General features: G+C 37.3%; 2 protein-coding genes across 7 annotated transcripts in view; both read right to left on the bottom strand.

The window, feature by feature from the left end:
• Positions 1-10,307, bottom strand: part of ddx51 (DEAD (Asp-Glu-Ala-Asp) box polypeptide 51) — a 38,086-nt gene extending 27,779 nt beyond the window's left edge. For 2 of the 3 annotated variants that reach the window (XR_010897494.1, XM_067413095.1), the window contains exons 1-8: positions 10,099-10,306; positions 9,337-9,659; positions 5,894-6,084; positions 5,657-5,807; positions 5,180-5,325; positions 1,311-1,382; positions 1,095-1,201; positions 456-564 (exon numbers count right to left, since the gene is read on the bottom strand). Coding sequence is in view for 2 of the 3 variants with exons in the window: in XM_067413095.1 (XP_067269196.1) it covers positions 456-564; positions 1,095-1,201; positions 1,311-1,382; positions 5,180-5,325; positions 5,657-5,807; positions 5,894-6,084; positions 9,337-9,659; positions 10,099-10,121 (1,122 nt within the window). In the remaining variant the exon portion in view is untranslated. Of the gene's footprint in view, positions 1-455; positions 565-1,094; positions 1,202-1,310; positions 1,383-5,179; positions 5,326-5,656; positions 5,808-5,893; positions 6,085-9,336; positions 9,660-10,098 lie in introns of all 3 variants that reach the window. The other variant, XM_067413097.1, reaches the window with a different exon arrangement.
• A 2,225-nt stretch (positions 10,308-12,532) lies between these two features.
• Positions 12,533-22,481, bottom strand: part of aak1a (AP2 associated kinase 1a) — a 112,559-nt gene continuing 102,610 nt past the window's right edge. For all 4 annotated transcript variants that reach the window (XM_067413091.1, XM_067413092.1, XM_067413094.1 and 1 more), the window contains one exon: positions 12,533-15,162. In XM_067413091.1, the coding sequence (XP_067269192.1) occupies positions 14,393-15,162 (770 nt within the window). In that variant the 3' untranslated portion in view covers positions 12,533-14,392. The remainder of the gene's footprint in view (positions 15,163-22,481) is intronic.

The following is a 22,481-nucleotide window of genomic DNA, read 5'->3' as shown; positions in this document are numbered from 1 at the left end:
GCGTTATTCTTGACATTGATCTTTGATTAGTTAAACAAACCGACTCTGAAAAAAAAGTAGTAGTAGTTTGTATCAGTTGTAAATTTCCAAACTCCATTCTTACACATAGTTTTTGTCCTTTTAGGATATGGAGAAAGTTATTCGCGCCTTCATTACTTTGCAATTTGACTGTAATTCCCTGTAATTTCCAGTTTTTGCTCAATAAAAATATTAAAATATTCAAAAATTAAAAGTATATCAGCAAAAAGTCAATTTAGTCAACTTTTAGGAGTATACTAGCATTCAGATGACCTCAAAGTTAAGAGAAATGAATTAAACTATACAAGACTCTCATTTGGATTCATTGGGGTCTTTAAACATTAATATAATTGTTTATCTTGCTTCAGTTTTCTGTTCATGAAAGTTCACTGAACACATTGTTCCAGATTTAGATAAAGATTTGTACTGATGCTCACCAGGAATCGTAGGTGCTGTAGACTGAAGTTGTTGTTCTTGTTGATGTGATCCACCAGTCGGCCCGGTGTGGCCACAACGATATCTGCTAAACTGTGGCTAACACCCCCCCTAAAAAAAGACGGAAAGGTTAAACTCTTAGAGATGACTGAAGTTATTACTCAGAGCCCGTTTAACGATTCGACCATGTCTATTAAACATTTGACCAAATCACACCGGAATATTAACGTTGAGATAGTAACATTGAAGCCTACGGAAGGAATCAAGAGAACAAATCACCCTTTGAAAGTAACTTGGCTCTTTAAATAATGATTGTATCGATTACATCATTATGCAACCAGGTGGGGAGTTGACATGTGACTTAATGTGACGAAATGTGACGTTTTCATGTGACGAAAAAAAATTATTGAATTGTTCAGTCAAGAGATTTGTTCAGAAACACTGATTTATCCAGTAATGAAACAAATGAAGTATTTATAATGAGCCAAAAAATGTTTTAAATAGATTGAAGCATTAACATTTGGTCAGAACCTCCTGTCTGTTCAGAATTGTGATCTCTATTTGAAACACACACAAGATTTGTTATTCTCAGTTTATCCAGAATCATGCAGCTCTACCCATGAGCCTACAAACACACTCACCTGTTTTCAGAGAGCACTGCTTGCTCTGCAGCAAATGACTTCTGGCCTGCGATCATGACCACCTTCAGACTGCTGCCCTTAGTGTATGAGCTAAACACTTTTGACACCTGTGGGGTTCAATTCAAGGATAAACAATGAATATAGGCAAGTATGCAGATAATTGGATATGTATATAATTAATTGATAAATAATTAATGCTTCATAAATAATCATTACCTGTTGTGCTAACTCCTTGGTGGGTAGTACAGCGAGTGCACGGACCTCACGCACCAAACGCTTTGATAACGCCTGCATTAGCAAACAAACACACACTAATATATATATCTCAAAACATCTATACTATCTAATAAATGAATCAGTTTACTTATAAATCTTTGGCCTTTTGCCATGTTTACTTTTAGTCTGTGTCATATAGAAAATATACTACCGGTCTAAAATCAGGAATAATTTAAGTCTCTTATGCTCAAATAGGCTGCATATATGATCAAAAGTGTTGAACTTTATTATTTTACAATACGTGCACTTTAAATGTACTCACAGTGTACCTAACCTACCCACAAAAGTACTGAGTTATGTAAAGAAACTACATGGGCTAAGGTTTAGAGGAAGGTTCAGGGTTAGTTAGTTATTACCCAGTTAAAAAGAAAAATTGAAAATAGAAAGCGAAATATATCCAGCCCTTTTAGACACTTATGTTTCAAATAAATATTGTTCATTGTACTTTCTTTTCATCAAAGAACCCTAAAAAAATGCATCACATTTTCCACAAAAATACTTAAGCATTCATGAATTGAGAAATCAACTTTCCCTTGAGCTTTTGATATATAAAAGGTCATGGTAAGATAATCCTGTAGGTTTCAGAGCTGAAAACTTCCTTATTAGTCAAAGAAAAGCTTTTATTGATACCAGGCCCAGCAAACGATCAGTCTCAGAATATGCCCCACCTTGACATCATTGTGTGGTGAAACGCCACCTTAACATAAGAAGAACAGCGCCTGAGTCTGTAGCCCCGCCCGCCGTCTAATACCACTGAGATTACATAGGCCTTCATAGAGCTAAACCGGATCGAACTTCTAAGCAATGAACATACCGCATAAGCTTTATTCAGATTCCAATATTATGAATGCATGGAAGAACTTTATTTTTAATGAAGATCCAGCTCACGTCGGGAAGACATTGCACATTTGTTCATTTCTAATGACGGATTTGTTTGTAAACAAGTGACTGGATTTGCAGACAGGATGAGATTGCATGAATGATTGAAGCAACACACTAATGTAAGTAAAAAATGTTTTTTATATGTGATAGTATTGCATTGTTACAGATTGTTGGATATAGATCTATTGATTATATGTGTACGTGTCTTACAGAACATACCTTAACACACAGTCACAGGCTGGATATTTGAAGAAAAATTCAGTTGTGTGTGTGTGTGTGTAAGATACACAGTTTGCGCTTATATCCACCGATTGGTCGGGCCAAGTAATACGAAAATAACATTCCAATTAATCGCGGGTGGATGAGATGTAACTCATTGTGTTTGTTTGATAAAGACATTTTCCGAGCCCTGTGTGACGAATTATTCCGGTTGCCGTTTCCCCACACGCTTCAAAACAAATCCTCATGTACTGACGGGAGCTGGAGTTCATTAAATATGCAAAGCTTAAGCATCCAATCCTAGTAGTGGGTGTTTACTTCCAAGTCTTCAGTGCGGCACGGCCATAAAATCTGAGCGTGCATGAAAGAGCCTCAAAACCAGGGTTGAAAATAGCCGATTACTTATTCATTAGGATGTTTTTGAATGTAAAATCCACGCAAATGTCATAAGTTGACCTCAGACAACAGTATAATTTTTTTTATACTGCAAACCATCATATTATAATGATTTCTGAATGATCATGTGACACTGAAGCCTGGATTAATGATGCTGAAAAATTCACAATATTAAAGGGGGGGGTGAAACACTCAGTTTCAGTCAGTGTCATGTCAATCTTGAGTACCTATAGAGTAGCATTGCATCCTGCATATCTCCGAAAAGTCTTTATTTTTTTTAATAATTATATAAGAAAGATGCGCTGTTCCGAGTCTTTCCGGAAAAAGCAGAGCGGGTGGGGGCGTGTCGTGTGAGCGGAGCTAAATAATGACGTGTGCGCGCCGCTGTTGAGTGCGTCGTAAAGCTGTGTCATCCCTAACAGCGGGAAAAACTTTATTCAAAATAAAAATATGGCTTTTAATCAGATACAGCCATACATCTATGATCCGGAATCAGACCCAGAGGCTGCAGTTGAACAGGAGCAGCAGCAAAAACGACTAGAGCAGGACGTCTCTATGTGGTACAAGTTATACACTAACTATATAATATGCTGAGCGGCTTTTGTTATTTACATATTTATACTTGAATTATATCGTCGTATTTTTGTCTTTGAAGGTGTACATGTGGGAAGTGCAGTTGTGCACGTGTGTGTGTGTGTTTACGCGTGGTTTGTGTAGACAATTGTAACGTTATTAAGCGGACTGGTTTTGCACGGCAGGTTAAGTTAGTGTTTACATAGAAAGACACGGAATAGTAGCGCATTTGAATGAAGAAGCGTGCTTATTTAGTTCAACATATTTCCCCACTCTTTGTGTATTGTTGTTTGGAGTGCTTTTACAATACACAAACATAAAGTTACACATATAGTGACCAGCTAAACAAATGTACACGCACTACACATCGCATGCTCCATTGATCAATTAACTATACGTGATCATGTTTGGGCTACTCGATGAGCATAGGCAAAAACACAGACATTTGAAGCAGTCTAACTCACCGCCTGCGGTTCTAACGTTGGGACCTTTATCGTTGGGACTGCTTCATCCTTCAGCATTAGGCGATTAGGAAAATCCGGCGTCGAGCTGGGCCTTGTTTATGAAACAGTCGGCACCGAAATGCAGCGAACAGACATAAACATTCGCGCAACTCAGTTGCTGATCCGGAAAAGCAAATTACATCCACTGTTGCCTTAACGCGGGGGTTTGGGGGAATCTGTGCAGGACTGTCTTGGTCTGGCAACCAAAAACGCACTTTTTTGGTGACATTGTTATGTGCACATCACCTGTGCAGCGCAGCCTACAAGCCAGCGCTTTGATGGGCGTAGCCTGTTACTTTCGCTCTCTCCCTCGCTCTCTCTCACGCGCTTCCGGTAGAATTGTCCGTAAGGCCCATACAAGGAAATTCCGCCCCCATTAACGTCAAAGGGGACGCATGATCGCAAAAAACTTGCCGAAACTTATGACTAACCGGAAGTAGTATTTTTGACAAAGAAATACTCCCATCAAACGTCCACCTTAACTTTTGTAACTTTGTCTATGTTTAGTATGGGATTCCAAGTCTTTAACAGTGTAAAAAGATCAGTATGCATGAAACAGCATTTCACCCCCCCTTTAATGTTTTACTGTTTTTTTAAATCAAATAAATGCAGGCTTGATGAGCATAAGAGACATAATATAAATTATAGAAAATGTATGCTTATATTTATATTTAAGCATGAATAATAATAATTATTCATATTCTGTTATCAAAAGAAACTTTTTACAGAATTTTATAATTTAACAGATGCTTTTACCCAAAGAGACTGATGAGAATGAGGAGAGCAATAGAAGCAGTTAAACCAACAAAAGGGAAACAATATGTCCTGTGACACGTCCCAATTAGTCTAGTATAGTACACATAGCATGGTTGTTTTGTTTGTTATTAAATATAGCTAGAACAGAAATAGAATAGAAGTTTTAGTATTAATAGGTCAAGTGTTGACAAAAAAATATGCATCTTTAGTTGTTTCTTGAAAATGCTTGAGTTGAGTTTAGCACAGGGGTGGGCAATTCCAGTCCTGTTGGGCTGCACTGTCACTGTCCTGCAGAGTTTAGCTCCAACCCTGACTTGAATTGCCCATTCCTGGTTTAGCAGGTTATTCCACTAGCAAGGAACAGAATCTACGGCTAAATTTGTCAGAGAACATGTGCTAACCACTCAGTCACAGGTTCAATGCCAACATTTTAGAGAGAGAAATACAATTTCTTATTCAAATGTAATTCATTTTTTGTACCTGTACAACAGGTATGACAAACGCCAATGTCTTTCCGCTTCCTGTAGGTGCAGAAACACAGATGTCTCTGGGCCTGTAGCCTCCAGGACCCAGCAGCAGCCCTGAGCCCACGCTGTCTAGAATGGCAGGGATGACCTCAGCTTGAACTGAAAAACACAAACACAAACACAGCACAGCGCTAACAATGTCAAGGTCATGGGTTCTTGATGAAATGTGAACAGATGAAGTCACTAGATAAACGACGATGCTAAATTCATAAACAGATTTAAATAGTTCTTGTCCGTCCGTGCTGATGTACACAAGGAGCCAGATTCATGGAAATCGATTTAACAAAGAATTTTTTTCTCACCCTGCTGTCTTCTCACCTACTAATAATGTTTTGTTAATCCGGCCCATACTAATAAGGGTCAAGATTTCGTTGGTTAGATGGCTGCACTGTATTTAATACAATGTCAGTGAATTAGCATCCCCTTTTACCTGGAAAGAAGCTCTGTATCCCATTAGCTTCTAATTTCTTCAGCAGAATGGGACAGATGCCTGGCACCTGACTGATGGGAATGAGGTTGTTCTTCATATCCCTCTGAATGACGTCCGGCTGTGCCAACCACTGAGGCAATACTCTTCTGACCTGACATTGCACAAAAACAGTTCTTTACGAAGACACAGCCGTCAATACGGTTTCCTTCAGAACTTTCACAAATTTTCCCACGCTACCTTTTGCACTGCCTTCTCTTTGAAGCCACCCAGGATGTGGAAGCTGGTCTGCGAGGTGCTGTTTTCTTCCTCGGCTTGGAACTGATCGATCTGAGGGTCCACAGCTTTTTCTGTCTTCTTACTTTCCTCTGGGTCACTTTCACTCGTTTCTGTGATTTCCACCGCCTGCTCATGATCCGATCCATTATCTCCTAAAATGAATGATCATTTTCTGCATGAAGTAATTTCCATAAATACAGTACAGGATAGAGTTCAAAACTCTTAAAAGTGTTATATATTCAAAAGTTAACACATTTTGAACTTTATTAACGAAGAAGTTTAAATTAAATGTCATGAGCTATTTTTTTCTAGTAATTTTATATAAGGTTTGCAACTTTTGTAACCCTGCTACAAAAATTAAAGTTTAGAACAGATGACCTGATTTTTAGACCGTTTTTCATGATTTTATTTTATTTATAGCAATAAATGTAAGAAAAAATGCCATTGACAAATAAATAATACGCAAAACAACAGGAAAAAACAATATGGTAGAATTGGTAAGGGGGTTGCAAATGCTGATTTTTAATCACTAAAATATGTTTATTTTATTTAAATAATGGAGACCAGATTAAATGCCTGAACTTGATTAATGCAGCCAACACTAAATTTTTGTATAAATGTAGAAAATGTTATATTATTATTTCCCTGGTCTTATTGTTATGCTGCATACAAATGATCCAAATGATTTCACTTCTTGAGTACCACAATTCCATATATGTTTAATTTGTTAATGGGGGAAAGTCAATGCAGTAACAATGTTGCACAAAAATGTGGTAAGCTAAATACAGTATTTTGGCATAATTATATTTTGAAATGTAATATTAATACCAACTTTTCAATGTTCATTATAATGTAACACTTTGATAATAGTTTATATAACATATTTAATCGTTCTCTATTCAAGCAACAAGATTTATGCCTTTGGGTCATCGCATGTGAATTTTTTTGATTTAGTTAATTTTTTTCTGAAGAAAGACAAACATAAATTGTGACGAAAGCCAAAACATTAAATATAAAGGATGTATATTTACTGAGTAATCCACTATTTTATAGAGGGGGGTCAAAATGAATATGTTCACCTGAGATTTTGAGCCAAATAACAGAGGGTAATGAGGACTTTAAAAAGATGGCAGCATAATTATTTTAAGGTAGGTCTATTAGTTAAATATTTGTTCCATTATCAGGCAAAACATTATGTCCTACTGATGTGTTGGTCTCACTTTTGCTGCCAAAACAGTCGGGTCTGCGGCTATACAGCCCCATACGCAACAAACTGTGATGCACTGTGTATTCTGACACCTTCCTATCAGAACCAGCATTAACTTCTTGAGCACTTTGAGCTACAGTAGCTCATCTGTTTGATCAGACCACATGGACCTGCCTACGCTCTCCATGTGCATCAATGAGCGTACCCATTATGGCATAAAAAAAAATTATATTCACTCCATCTCTATGACCCTGTCGCCGGTTTACCACTTTTCCTTCCTTGGACCACTTTTGATAGAAACCGATCACTGCAGACCGGGAACAGCCCACAAGAGCTGCAGTTTTGGAGATGTTCCGACCCAGTCGTCTAGCCATCACAATTTAGCCCTTGTCAAACTCGCTCAAATCCTTACGCTTGCCCATTTTTCCTGCTTCTAACACATCAACTATAAGGACAAAATGTTCACTTGCTGCCTAATATATCACACCCACTAACAGGTGGTGATGAAGAGATCATCAGAAAATTTTAGATTTTGTTTTTTAACAAAAAATTATTTGGTATCTTAATTTTAAAGGCCCTCGATGGTTCAATCCCAGAGACACTGAGATCTTAATGCAGCTCCATGAGTAAAAAAAGCCAAAAACCAAATGTGGGTCACTTTGCATACAGCTGATGTTCTTTTCTGAGTGCCATAAATATTGTTTTTCCAAAGTTTACTTTGCCTGTAACTCTAAAATTGGTAAAGATCTCTTAATATTTTAAAAAATCTGGTTCTTAAGGGGGGGGGCTGTTTCATGCATACTGATCTTTTTACACTGTTACAGACTTGGATTCCCATCCTAAACATAAACAAAGTTTCAAAAACTAATGTTGGACGTTTGATGGAGTATTTCTGAGTTAAAAATACTCCTTCCGGTTTCTCACAAGTTTCGGAGAGTTTTTTTCGAGTATGGCTCGACTTGACGTTAATAGAACGGAAGGTCCTTGTATGGGCCGTACGGGCTCTTCTCCCGGTAGGGTGCGCGCGCGTGACTAGAGCGAGAGAGGAAATGCACGCCCATAGACACTCGCTCAGCTGCAGATCCAGTCGTCCGTGAACACTTATGTCGGTTATAGTCCGCACCGCGCTCCACTTCATTCCTCCACTTTGACATTAAGCGACTTCAACGCTTCAGCACAGCATTCCGGGAAGGCAGCGCTGCATTTGAACCGATTTGAACGCAGAAATGACGGGAAGCTTCACAACATCGCTTCAGTCGCATCGCAAAGTGGATCTCCACACTCCAAGAAGTGTGTTTTTGACGGAGCGGTCCCAGCGATAAAGTTCGGTCCTGCTTTGGAAGCACCCGGTGAGTAAAACTGCTTCAAATGTCTGTGCTGTTGGCTATCGTCGCGTGAGTAAACATCAGTAAACGACACGATCGCGTGCTTCATCATTCAAATGCGCTAACGGACTCTATTGTTGTTCTATGTATAACGTTACACTAGTCTGACGTGCAAAACCGTTTTGCTTGCTACTGCTAGGTTTAGTCGCATACAATAGTCCATAAACCGAATCATGTCCTCATAAACTGCGAGTAAACACACACAAATGTTGACAGGCCACTAAATACAGTACATATCACAGAGACGGACGTCCTGCTGTTGCTGTTTCTATTTCAGCCTCCGAATTAGATTCTGGATCATATATCTATTAGCTGAGATCGATAGCCATGAGTTTCTCCATGCTTGAGGACGTCACCGCTTTGCGCTCGTCATTCTCTAGCTCCGCCCACTCGATACGCCTCCAGGCGCTCGTTTTTTTCCGGAAAGACTCGGTACAGCCCATATTCTTTTATAAATATGATAAAACTAAAGACTTTTCGGACATATGAAGGATGCAATACTACTCTATAGGTACTCAAGATTGACATGAGATTGACTGAAACTGAGTGTTTCACCCCCCCTTTACAAAACGGAATTACTCAGTAAAAATGCATTTGTGATATTTAATATTTAGGCTTTCTTCTTCATTTATGTATTTCTGTCACCAGAAAAAAAAGCCGGGGACCACTGGGTGAGTTGACATGGAATGACCCTTTTATTGTTTTAAGAAATGTAATGGAATACCACCCTATTTGTGCTAAAGAGTGCAGAGTTTTAAGGTCACCAAATCAACAAGCTCGACTAGTTTCATTTAAAACCATTCAAACTTTACCTGTAGTCACGCTCTCATTTTCACTGGTCAATGCTTTGCGTTTTTTCTTCTTTTTAGTTGAACTGGCAGCTTCATCATCAGGATCTGTTTTTTTAACATCTTTACTCTTCTTTGTTTTACGCTGCGCTCCCTCAGTCTCTTGCCGTTCACGTTTTCTTTTCTTTTGTTCTTTTACATCACCCTGACGGTCATCCTCTTCATCAGCCGTGTTAGAGACGCTCTGCTGTTCTCTGGCTTTGACCTGCTCCTGAAGTTTAGCCAGCAAAGCTTTGGACCGAGACTCTCTGCTAGATTCACTGTCCTCCTCCTCCTCCCCTAAATACCTGATCACATGCAACGCATCAACAGACACGGGTCATATAGGATGATGGGTTGTTATCAAAACATGGACATTTTTCAACATGTAGGATTAGGTTAAATTATATCAATATCAAGTGTAATAGCATATGTCCTTGGTTTATTTTAATGTATTTTAATCACTAAAATGTACTTTGAATACTTGTAAAAATGTATTTACTTGAATAGCTCTGCAATGAGATCATTTAAAAATAGAAAATACTTCATGAAGTCAAACATTTATACAATAATTATACTTATTGTCATTTCAGGTGAAGTGTAAGAAAAACAGAGAAACGTATGCCAGACTATACAACTCAACAAAGTAAGAGTGAGAGCCATTACTTATGATTAAACTGGTCAAATAATTTACTCTAAGAAGTTCTGTCAGTGCACTAAATGTGCAGCGAACAACATAATACATACCTGTTCATCATAAATAACGCCATTATAGTGACTCCTGGCTCGCGTCAGCGTCACGTAAACCTTTATTTCACTCACTTAAAAATTATTGAACTGTATGTATTCATGGACAGCTTTCATAAATGATAAAAATAAACGGTACAGTGACCATGTGGGTGCCACTCGGGTACTGTTTTTGAAGTCGCGAAGTGATGACGTGGCGAACGCTCACAGAAATTACAGGGAGAATAGAATGGCAATCGTTATCCCATCTCTTATGGTTGCTAGTTACCATAATATGTTGGTGGTAAAAACACATACAACATTTATTTGGTCGTCTAGACGTTGTTTTTAATTGGTCAAAAGGCCTGTGTGTCAATAATTGCCGTTTATCTTTTTTACACATCTAAATCTAGGTGTTGTCATGTAAAACTAAAGACTACAGATATCCAAATCACATTTGTTTGTGATAACTGAATACGTTTTTTTCAGTCATTTTTTTAAATTGTTAATGGATAAACAAATCATTTGAAAACTGGATGCGGCCGAAGAACGAGGCTTTGTGTCGGCTCCTGGGCCGCCAAGCGCCCCCTGGAGGAAGGAGCACACACAAAACACTAGGAAGTCATATTTTTCGAACGCAAGATGGCAGTGTTTATTCTTTTTTTTAGGATTAATGTTTTGTCAAATGCACCAAAGGAATTTACGAACATAACACTTGAGTAATAAATAAAGACGTAGGGACTACTGGGAATTGTGATATAGAAGGAAAAAAAAGTATTTTTACGAGTAGCCTAACCTATTAAATGTAGCCACTTAGTTCTACTACTAATAATTACTAAATATAAAGCAGAACTGTTTCCAACCATTATAATATCTGAGTGTCAAATCAGCACATTATAATGATTTCAGAAGGTTCATGACACTGAAAACTGGAGTAAAAATGGCTGATGGAAATTCATCTTCGCATTAGCTACAGAATTATTTGTTAAAATAATACTAAAATAGAAAACCATTATTTTAAATTAAAATATCTCAATTTTCTGTATTTTTGATCAAATAAATGCAGGCTTGATGATCTGAAAATAATCGTATATATTCTGGGTGCATCAAAATCATCTCCCTAGTTCAATAATCAAGGCTCTGATCAGGGAATTAGTCAATGGACTGTTACAAATAAAATGTATTATAATTATTATTATTATATTTCCAAATCAGTGAATTCAGGTGTTTCAATCACTTCCATGGTCACAGGTAACAACTAGCACCAAGGCATGCAGATGCTTCTACAAACGTTTGTGAAAGTAAATCGCTCTCAGGAGCTCAGTGAATTCAAGCATGGTACCGTGATAGGTTGCAACCTGTGCTATAAGTCCATTCGAGAAATTTCCTCACTACTTAATATTCCACGCTCAACTGTGGCTCAACCACACTCAACTGTTAGTGGTATTATAACAAAGCGGAATAAATTGGGAACACGAAGTGGTAGGCCAACAAAAAATTACAGAGTGGGGTCAGCGCATGCTGAGGTGCAGAGTGAGAAGAAGTCACCAACTTTCTCCAGAGGCAATAACTACAGACCGCCAAACTTTGTGTGGCCTTCAGATTAGCTCAATAACATGGAATGGGTTTCCATGGCCGGGCAGCTGCATCCAAGCCTTACATCACCAAGTGCATTGCAAAGCATCAGATGCAGTGGTGTACAGCACGCCGCCACTGGACTCTAGAGTGGAGACGAGTTCTCTGGAGTGACCAATAATGCTTCTGTCTGGCAATCTGATTGACAAGTCTGGGTTTGGCGGTTACCAGGAGAACGGTACTTGCCACTAAATGGACTGGTAAATGGACTGCATTTATATAGCGCTTTTATCCAAAGCGCTTTACATTTTGCCTCACATTCACTACATTGTGCCAAGTGTAAAGTTTGGTGGGATTAAAAAGGTGGGATTATGGCATGGGGTTGTTTTCCAGGGGTTGGTTTAGGCTCCTTAGTTCCAGTGAAATTAACTCTTAAAGCTTTAGCATACCAAGACATTTTGGACAATTTCATGCTCCCAACTTTGTGGGAACAGTTTGGGAAAGGCATTCTTCTGTTCCAACATGACTGCACACCAGTGTACAAAGACAGGTCCATAAAGACATGGATGAGATGTGGAGGAACTTGACTGGCCTGCACGGAGTCCTGATCTCAACCCGATAGATCAGTTTTGGGATGAATTAGAGCGGCGGCTGCGAGCCAGTCAGTGTCTGACCTCACAAATGTGCTTCTAGAAGAATGGTCAAAAACCTTTTGGAAAACCTTCTCAGAAGAGTTGAAGCTGTTACAGCTGCAAAGGGTGGCTCACCTCCTTATTAAACCTTACGGATCAAGAATAGGATGTCATTAAAGTTCATGTGTGTGTAAAGACATAAATCCCAAACCTTTTGCACATAATACAATAATAAATCAATACAATGACACAGTTTAAACATATTTAATTTATTATAGAGATTCTACACCAGTGAGTGTTTTGCTCAAGTATTTCCAAAAGACAAGTGCTTCCAAAATTCATTCAAGGCCACCAAGCAATCATGGCTTTTTCAACATCAAACATAAAAAATATGAATAATCCCCCAGTCTCTCATATAAAACACCTTTCCACAAAGAGCAACGTGGACACACACCTAAAATTCACCCCATATAATATAAACTACACCTTATAACTGTATCATAGTGAAAAAGTGTATGATGCACCAGTGTATATTAACAACAGCCTTAATGCCTCAATTTACAAATTTGCATTATTGGGATGCAATGCTGAGGAGGGAAACGGAGGATGACGGATGCATTGAGAATCTATGCAGCAAAAGTTAAGTGTTTCATGGGTTGGGACTGAATTTGACCATATATTGCATTTAATAAGAGATTGAATGGATATTGTGATCAGCAGAGAGAACAGCATCTTGGTACTTGAGCTGCCTGTTACTAATAAAGGGAATGTGCGGCGTTCATTGAGAGCTAGAAAACGTATTACATTCAATAGTGACATTCTATTACAGTTGTGTGCAATAAAGGCTAATCCAGCATCAACTGGATTTAATGTCCTGCTGTAAGCCCAACACTAATGTGTTAAATTATAAACGTAATAAGATTGTATTAAATACTGTACACTAGCACTGCTCTTCCATAAACACTGCGCACAAGATCAGGTGTTGCTTATACAATATTTAAAGTCTGCTTGCTTTTCATTGGCTTTCATGCTAAACACAATTATTCGGTAAATACTCAATTGGAGCAAACTCTTATTAAGGGTCGAAATGAAAAAAAGTAATTCAACATATGGAGTTTAAAAGGTTATTGAAAAATTGATTTTAAAACTATTAGGCCTATATATAATTTCAAAATTGCAATACATTCAGGTTTTCACATATCATTTCCAGTGAAAATTTGATGCTTTCCCCATTCAATTGTGCAACTGTAAAATACATACAGCTTTAAAGATGAATCTGACAGAAATAACTTGTCCAGGTCACATTTTAGAACCATTATGATTTTTTGAAAATTAAGCATTTTTACAGTAACAAGATTGCAAAATAAATCTATAATCTATTATTTAAAATATTAAGTACATTTGTAAAGTATATGAAGTAGTATTGAATGTATGCTGATTTTAAATTAAAATAAAAAAACAATAAAAGCACATTTAAAAAATGATTGTTACTGTATTATATTTTACATTGCAGTTATAAGAATTTAGATGGAATTGTCATGATAAGTTGCAGTTTGGGATATTTCTTCATGAAGAGAAAGAATATGTGAAAGTATTTTCACAGCCCAATGAAATGTTGGCTGATAACCTTTTTTGAGACACAAAATCAAATAATTAAATATGTTTTATTTATTAATTGTTGGGACAAATGCTTCCTGTTTTTTTATGATGACGTGTAACTCTGCCAGATCGGAGCTAGACAAAACTGCCTGGTATACCATGATAGTAGAAGTACCATTGGTAAGCGCATAATACAAACATTTGATAATGGTGGAAATAGTTCTTTAAGCTCATGCTCATAATAGAAAACGATCCAACATTTTTACCAAGCAACACCCCAATTCAGTTTTCTGTGGACGTTGTACATACACAGGACAGAAATGAAGTTTGACAGCATTAGAATGATCTGAGGTAGCAAAAGATATCACAAATCAAACTTTTACCCAGAGATAGACAGCCAGAGGCCATAAATGTGCTTCATTCTTGAATATATTACAGCATTTTATTATGTTGAGCTCAAATCTTTTAGGAGGCGAAAGTACTATGGTGTGGTTTTAGATGCCATCCTCTCAGCGTTTATCATGACGGCCTTTAAGGTGGAAGGGCGCCGAGACAAACGGGTCACCAGAAGACACATCAGACGTCAGATTGTGATGCTGCTCACCGCTCGGTTCAGGGTCTGTGTTCACTTCGTAGTGTCTGGAATACTTCGAAAGTTCCTGGGGTCGAAAGGGTAGAGACGTCACTTGGCCTAGGATGCTCTGGTCAAGGGAAGAACCTGGATTGGGGTGTAAATTTCTCGGCTGGGCCACCGGATTGGTGTAAACCTTTCCGGAAGTCTCCTTCTTCCTACCAAAGGGGGCCTGGAGAAAAATATCTTGCTGTTGAGGCCAAGCTGCAGGACGAGCGAAAGGCGCATTGGCGAACACATCTCCATCACTGTCACTGTCCTGTCCGATCGGAAATGGAGCTTTGGAGAAGACATCAACGCCTGGATCTCCACCTGAATGTTGGGCTTGTGACACCAGCTGTGGCGAGTGGTCCCGAGCATGGATAGAAACCACAGAGGGCTGGTTTTCAACTGGTACCTCGGATTCGGAAGACATCTGGAGGATCCTCGAGGATGCAGGGCTTTGGTCGTCATCGTCATCCGAGTCTTGAAGTAACGGTCTGGAGCCACTGCAGTCCAGACTCGGAGTTTCTTCGCCGCTCACCTGTGACCTCCCCCCTTCTTTTTCTTCATCGTCTTCATCACTGGAATGAAAACAGACCTCCGTGGTGTTCTCAACACCCCCTCCCTCAAACAGCGCTCCATATCCATCACTCTTCCTTCTGGCTTCTGCAAAACAGAAAACCGCAAAAATAAAATTGATAGTTAGTGGAATTTTCTCCTATGCTAGTCTACAGTATGAATACAACTGAAAGAGAACCATCATGAAAAATCAATGATTGTGACAAAAAGTATTGTTGCCGCCTGTATAGCACAATGACATTAATGTGCCTCCTCTACTGGATAGGTCACCGCAAAATTTAAATTCTGTATCATTTACTCACCCTCATGTAATTCCAAGCCCATATGATTTTCTTAGACCCGCTGACCACAAAAGGAGACATTTTAAAATTCTTTAAAAAAAATGTTGTTGTTGAATGAATAAATGAACGAGTGTGGACTGGAGAGTTCAAGTCTACTGAAGTCTACATACAGTGAATTTCTGTGAGCAACAGATTCCATTCAAATCTGGACATCCATTATATACTAGTATATACAAGTGCATGAGAGAAGTACAGACGTCAATCATTCGTTTAAGTCTGATCTTCTCAATTGGCTGATCCAGTTAACAAACCCTCTACAATGCGAGTAAATCACTCGTGCATGCGACTAAATCTTCACTCACACAAACATTATAAAAGATAATTGTGACTTTTTTTCTCAGCATTGTGAGATATACACTCACCTAAAGGATTAATAGGAACACCTGTTCAATTTCTCATTAATGCAATTATCTAATCAACCAATCACAGGGCAGTTGCTTCAGTGCATTTAGGGGTGTGGTCCTGGTCAAGACAATCTCCTGAACTCCAAACTGAATGTCAGATTGGGAAAGAAAGGCGATTTAAGCAATTTTGAGCGTGGCATGGTTGTTTGTGCCAGACGGGCCGGTCTGAGTATTTCACAATCTGCTCAGTTACTGGGATTTTCACGAACAACCATTTCTAGGGTTTACAAAGAATGGTGTGAAAAGGGAAAAACATCCAGTATGCGGCAGTCCTGTGGACGGAAATGCCTTGTTAATGCTAGAGGTCAGAGGAGAATGGGCCGACTGATTCAAGCTGATAGAAGAGCAACTTTGACTGTAATAACCACTCGTTTCAACCGAGATATGCAGCAAAGCATTTGTGAAGCCACAACATGCACAACCTTGAGGCGGATGGGCTACAACAGCAGAAGACCCCACCGGGTACCACTCATCTCCACTACAAATAGAAAAAAGAGGCGACAATTTGCACAAGCTCACCAAAATTGGACAGTTGAAGACTGGTCTGATGAGTCTCAATTTCTGTTGAGACATTCAGATGGTAGAGTCAGAATTTGGCGTAACCAGAATGAGAGCATGGATCCATCATGCCTTGTTACCACTGTGCAGGCTGGTGGTGGTGGTGTAATGGTGTGGGGGATGTTTTCTTGGCACACTTTAGGCCCCTTAGTGCCAATTGGGCATTGTTTAAATGCCGCATCCTACCCAAGCATTGTTTGACTATGTCCATCCCTTTATGACCACCATGTACCCATCCTTTGATGGCTACTTCCAGCAGGATAATGCACCATGTCATTGTTTTCTTGAACATGACAAAGTGTTCACTGTACTAAAATGATCCCCACAGTCACCAGATCTCAACCCAATAGAGCATCTTTGGGATGTGGTGGAACGGGAGCTTCGTGCCCTGGATGTGCATCCCACAAATCTCCATCAACTGCAACATGCTATCCTATCAATATGGGCCAACATTTCTAAAGAATGCTTTCACCTTGCTAAATCAATGCCATGTAGAATTAAGGCAGTTCTGAAGGCAAAAGGGGGTCAAACACAGCATTAGTATGGTGTTCCTAACAATCCTTTAGGTGAGTGTAAATTTGCAATTGCATGTTATAAAGTCAGAATTGCAAGATATAAACTCGCAAATCTGAAAAATCAGAATTGAGAGATATAAACTCACAATTGCGACTTTATATCATGGAATTGTGAGAGAAAAAAGTCAGAACTGTGTGATAAAAAGTCACAATTACCTTTTTTATATTGTATTCTGTGGCTCTTTTTAGTCTAGCATATTTATATTTTCACTCACTGAACACTCTCGTCATGCAATCTTATCTATACTACTTCAATTAAACTCGACGGATGAAAGAGTCTTGCATATCCCGCAGAATTGACGCGCCACATGTAAACAATATTCTTTGTTGTATTCACCTGTCAAAATAATCGTTTATTTGGAATTATTAAGCTTTTATGAACAAGCAGAAGATATGCCGGTTTCTCCGGTAGTCGGCAGAACTAATACGTAATTGGCAATCTTATTGAACCAAGCAGCTCATCAATCCTTGATGCGTTGCATACATTCTTAGAAGAAAAGGTTCTATATAGAACCTTAAAAGGTTCTATCGAAGCTACGCATTTGGAACCCCCGAAAAGTTGTATATAGAACGCTTTTTAAGTGCCAAAAGGGTTCTTTCTTGTCATTATAGAACCTTTTTAGCATAAAAGGTTCTTAGGAGTTGACTCTAAATTCTTTCTTTTTTTTTTTTTTACCTTTTTAGCATAAAGATACCTTTTTGCATCTTCTAAGAGTGTATTGTTATCAGTAGTAGAATAAGTAGTCAAACAAATGACCAAGGATTTAGTTATTTTTACTTTGAGAATGATAGTAATTAGAACTAAAACTTGGTAACTTGTTTGAATGCATATGTCATTTTTAACTGCACATAGGACTTGTGGTGCTTAAGATATCATTAAATAGTGTTTTATTAGCATAATATCATAATGTAATGCTTGACTGACTTATGATGTTAAGAGTGTATGTCCATTTTAGCTGATTTGGTGGAATCATAGTTAATCAGTTTGGCAAGTAAACTAAAAAATGTACTAGCCAATGGCGATTCTGTTGCCACAGTGAGCGTAGAGGGTTGAGTCTGAATTATTTTTTCACAAGTCAGACTGATTCTTGAGTTCATTTCACAGTTCAAGAGTTAACAGCCTACTGAAGAGGAAGAATATTTTTAGTTTTCTTTGTCACAAAAAGCTATCATATGACGTCAGAAGACACAGAATCTAGCCATGAGTCATACTGATACTTTTATGCGTTGTGAAGCTTGAAGCTCCAGTCCAAAATTACTGTAATTCAATAAATAAATAAAAACTGTATTGCTCAAAAAAATTCTCCTTTTGTGTTTTACCGAAAGAAGAACATCATACAGGTTTGGAACAACATGATGCCATGGAATGATGATGATAGAATGAAAATGTTTGGGTGAACCATCACTAAAGACTATAGGATCTGTGCATTCAAAAGCGTTTAAAGTTCACCCCAAAAATGAAAAGTATGTGATCATCTACTCGTCCTCAAGTCATTCCAAACCTGTATGATGTTCTTCTGCGGAACACAAAATATTTTTTTGAAGAATGTTGGTGACCACTCACTTGTACTGAATGGACAAAAACAAGCACTGAGACATTTCTCAATAAGTTCTACAGATGACAAATAGTCATACAGATTTGGAAAAACTTGAGTGGGTAAATGAGATTATTTATTTTTTTTGGGAGAACAAGTGAATAAAATAGGGGAAAACATGATTAAGGAGCACTCCATAACTACTACACAATGAAGCAAAATAAAGCAATACAGGACAAATAAAACAAATTCTACCACTGTATAAACCACTGAAATACTACTGACTAATACCACAGAAAACACCACGAACATCTACAACAGACAAACAGCAGCCTTGTTTCCAAAAACTGTCACTATTAGCCTTTCATTGTAACACATTTCTGAGAAATGCCAAGAAGGAATGTCTGAATTCACAAGTTCATAAACTAACAAGAACAGCTACTACTTTTTTCTAGGGCTGTCAATAAAACAGACAGGTTTAGTGTGACAGTCCTTCATTTGATTTTTGAAAGTTGTGACGAGGCTAATTCACTCACCAGTGCTGAAGTTAGAAAATGAATCAACAAAATACCCTAAAACTGAGCACTGAGAGCCATGGAAACAAGGATGTTGGACACAATGACTGAACTGAGATCACAGCAGAGACGTGATGCAAGTCTTACCTTCAGGATGAAGTAAATGGACGGCATTACATTCAGGATTAAGTTTAAGATTTAGTTAAAATATTAGTGCTTACTAGGATGTATAACACACTGCAGAGGCATTAACTGTGTTGATTATCTGTGTATGATGTGCTTTTGTTAGCATGTATACTACAGGCCAAAAGTTTGGACACATTACTATTTGTAATGTTTTTGAAAGAAGTTTCTTCTGCTCATCAAGCTTGCATTTATTTGATCAAAAATACAGAAAAAATGTAATATTGTGATATATTACAATTTAAAATAATTGGTTTTCAATTTATTATACTTTAAATTATAATTTATTTCTGTGATGCAAAGCGGATTCATTTTCAAAGTTGGAAACAGTTCTGCTGCTTAATATTTTAACCTGTGATAACCTGTGATAGTTTTTTACAATACTTTGATGAAAAAAAAGAAAAAAAAAGAAAAAAAAAGTTTAAAAAATAGAAATCTTTTGTAACAACAATATACACCAGCTACTGGTCAGTAATTTGGGGTCAGTATTTTGTTTTTTTGAAATAAATCAATAATTTTATTCAGCAAGGATGTGTTAAATTGATAAACATTGATAGTAAAGGAGATTTATATTAGTTACAATGTTTTAATTTGAATGAATGCAGTTCTTTTGAACCTTTTATTCATTAAATATATTAGGCAGCAGAACTGTTTCCAACACTGATAATAAATCAGAATATGAGAATGATTTCTGAAGGATCATGATCACTGAAGACTGGAGGAACCATCCTGAAAATTCAGCATTGCATCACAGAAATAAATGATCATTTAAAGTATAATACATTGAAAACCAAATATTTTAAATTGTAATATATTATATATATAATATATATATATATATATATATATATATATATATATATATATATATATATATATATATATATATATATATATATATTAATATATATATATTAATATATATATATATATATATATATATATATATATATATATATATATATATATATATAAATCTGCATTTTTGATCAAATAAATGCAAGCTTGATGAGCAGAAGAAACTTCTTTCAAAAATATTACAAATAGTAATGTGTCCAAACTTTTGGCCTGTACGTATATGTGTACTATATTGTATATTGTATACTATACAGTATTTACTAATACTTATTAGTAAACAACTTAAACAACCATGTAGGAAGACATATCATGGCCATATTTCAGGTGGAGACTTTACAGAGTGCTGGAAAATCAACGCAGTTTCAAAGGGCTTCAGTGGCTCTGCGCGATCCCAGACGAGGAATAGGGTCTTATCTAGCGAAACGATCAGACATTCAAAAATAAAAATGAATATACTTTTGAACCTAAATTGCTCATCTTGCACTTCTCTGCGGCGTGCAATTCTAATCTAATTACTCAGAAAATGGCCGATCGTTGGCAAGATAAGACCCTATTCCTCATCTGGGATCGTGCAGAGCCCCTGAAGCCATTCGAAGCGCTTTGAAACTGCATTGTTTTGGACCTTCAACATTTTAGTTGCAACTTAAAACCTTTATGTGGAGAAAAATCCTAGAATGTTTTCCTCAAACTTAAAGGGTTAGTTCACCCAAAAATTAAATTTGTCATTAATGACTCACCCTAATGTCGTTCCACACCCGTAAGACCTCCGTTCATCTTCAGAACACAGTTTAAGATATTTTATATTTAGTCAGACAGCGTATCTATGCACACTATACTGTCCATGTCCAGAAAGTTAATAAAAACATCATCAAAGTAGTCCATATGTAACATCAGTTAGTTTATTGATGATGAACGGAGGTCTTACGGGTGTGGAACGACATTAGGGGGAGTCATTAATGACATCATTTTCATTTTTTGGGTGAACTAACCCTTTAATTTATTTGGGACTGAAGAAAGAAAGACATGAACATCTTGGATGAGATGGGGGTGAGTAAATTATCAAGGAAATGTCCATTTTGAAGTAAACTTATCCTTTAAAGTGCTCTGCTACTGTCATGTTTGATACATTTGATTCATGCTTGCTAAACAAAAGTATTCATTTCTAAAAACCAAAAATATTTTTTAAATAAATTAAAATTACTGACCCCAAAGTAACTTTAAAACAGTAGTGTAATGGAAGTTAGACAAAAAGCTTCTCTGTGAAAGCAAAAACCAGCCTTCATGATGTTTAGCCCTGCTTTTAAATGTGGCCTGATATCCATTAACAAAGACGGAGACACAACAGTATTCCCATTGACATTTTATTTAATATCCTCCTTTTCAGAATGTTCATTGTCGCATAAAAACAGAAGGGATACGGCGCTAGATAACATGAAGAAAAAAAGGATGAAACGATGGCATTCCAGTATAGATAAGACATTTTTGTTGTCGTTATTTTTTTCTGACATGGTCTGTGATACACGCGACAACACAATAAAGACTTCAACATCAGACTATTTAGCCACACAGCTGGGTTCATATCTAAGATCTAATATGAGCACTACAGCCAGATTGCATAGGGCAGCCACATTAAAACAAGCAACGGGAGGAAAAAAGAAAAGAGAATCTAAGGGGTGACAACAAAGAAAACTTTCACATAAACACAATATTGCCACACACTCTCATGGTAGTTTGTGACCATTTTACATTTTGGCTAATTCGAAAGAATTCATACAATTTTATTCGTAGGTTTTCGTACGATATGCTTGCGTCCCAATGATGGTTAGGTTTAAAGGTGGGCCTTCATGCTTGTTTTTTTGTTTCCATATAAATCCCACCGTTCAAATTCATACGAAATCGCCACCTCGTAAAACAGTTACGTATAATCTTGAGATCGGGTTGAATATTACACAACAATGTTCTACCGATGCAACATCTGCACAAGCTTCGGACAAAACAAAGACTTAAAATAAAACAGTGCTCTTAGCATTTAATAAAAAACATTGACGTACACTACAAGCAGTTACATTTCAAAAATAAATAAATGTGTATTGTTACTGCTTCTGCACATCTAAGTATGAAAATTTGAACATCATACATATACATAAAGACATGTTTTCTTATATTGAGCTCTGTTTTATGTTTGATATGTAAAATGTGACTGGAGATTTGTCTAGAGTCAGTGTCCACATGTCTGATACGTGCTGCCTAGACACCGGTGTGACGTCAGCTTTAGGATTGTGATAGATCGATATTTATGAGATATTGGCATTTGCTGAAAAATGAAACCCTAAGGATAAGAAGCTATTTCTGTTGTCAACTTTTTAGGGAATTTTGCATATATCTGGAGGTAAATAGGTGTTTAATTCAGTAACTCTGAGAAATTTCATTGTCTAAA

Source organism: Pseudorasbora parva, chromosome 13 (assembly GCF_024679245.1).
Source record: "Pseudorasbora parva isolate DD20220531a chromosome 13, ASM2467924v1, whole genome shotgun sequence".
Classification (NCBI taxonomy): Eukaryota; Metazoa; Chordata; class Actinopteri; order Cypriniformes; family Gobionidae; genus Pseudorasbora; species Pseudorasbora parva.
Note: the sequence above shows the minus strand (reverse complement) of the source record. Positions and strands in the feature narration are given on the sequence as shown.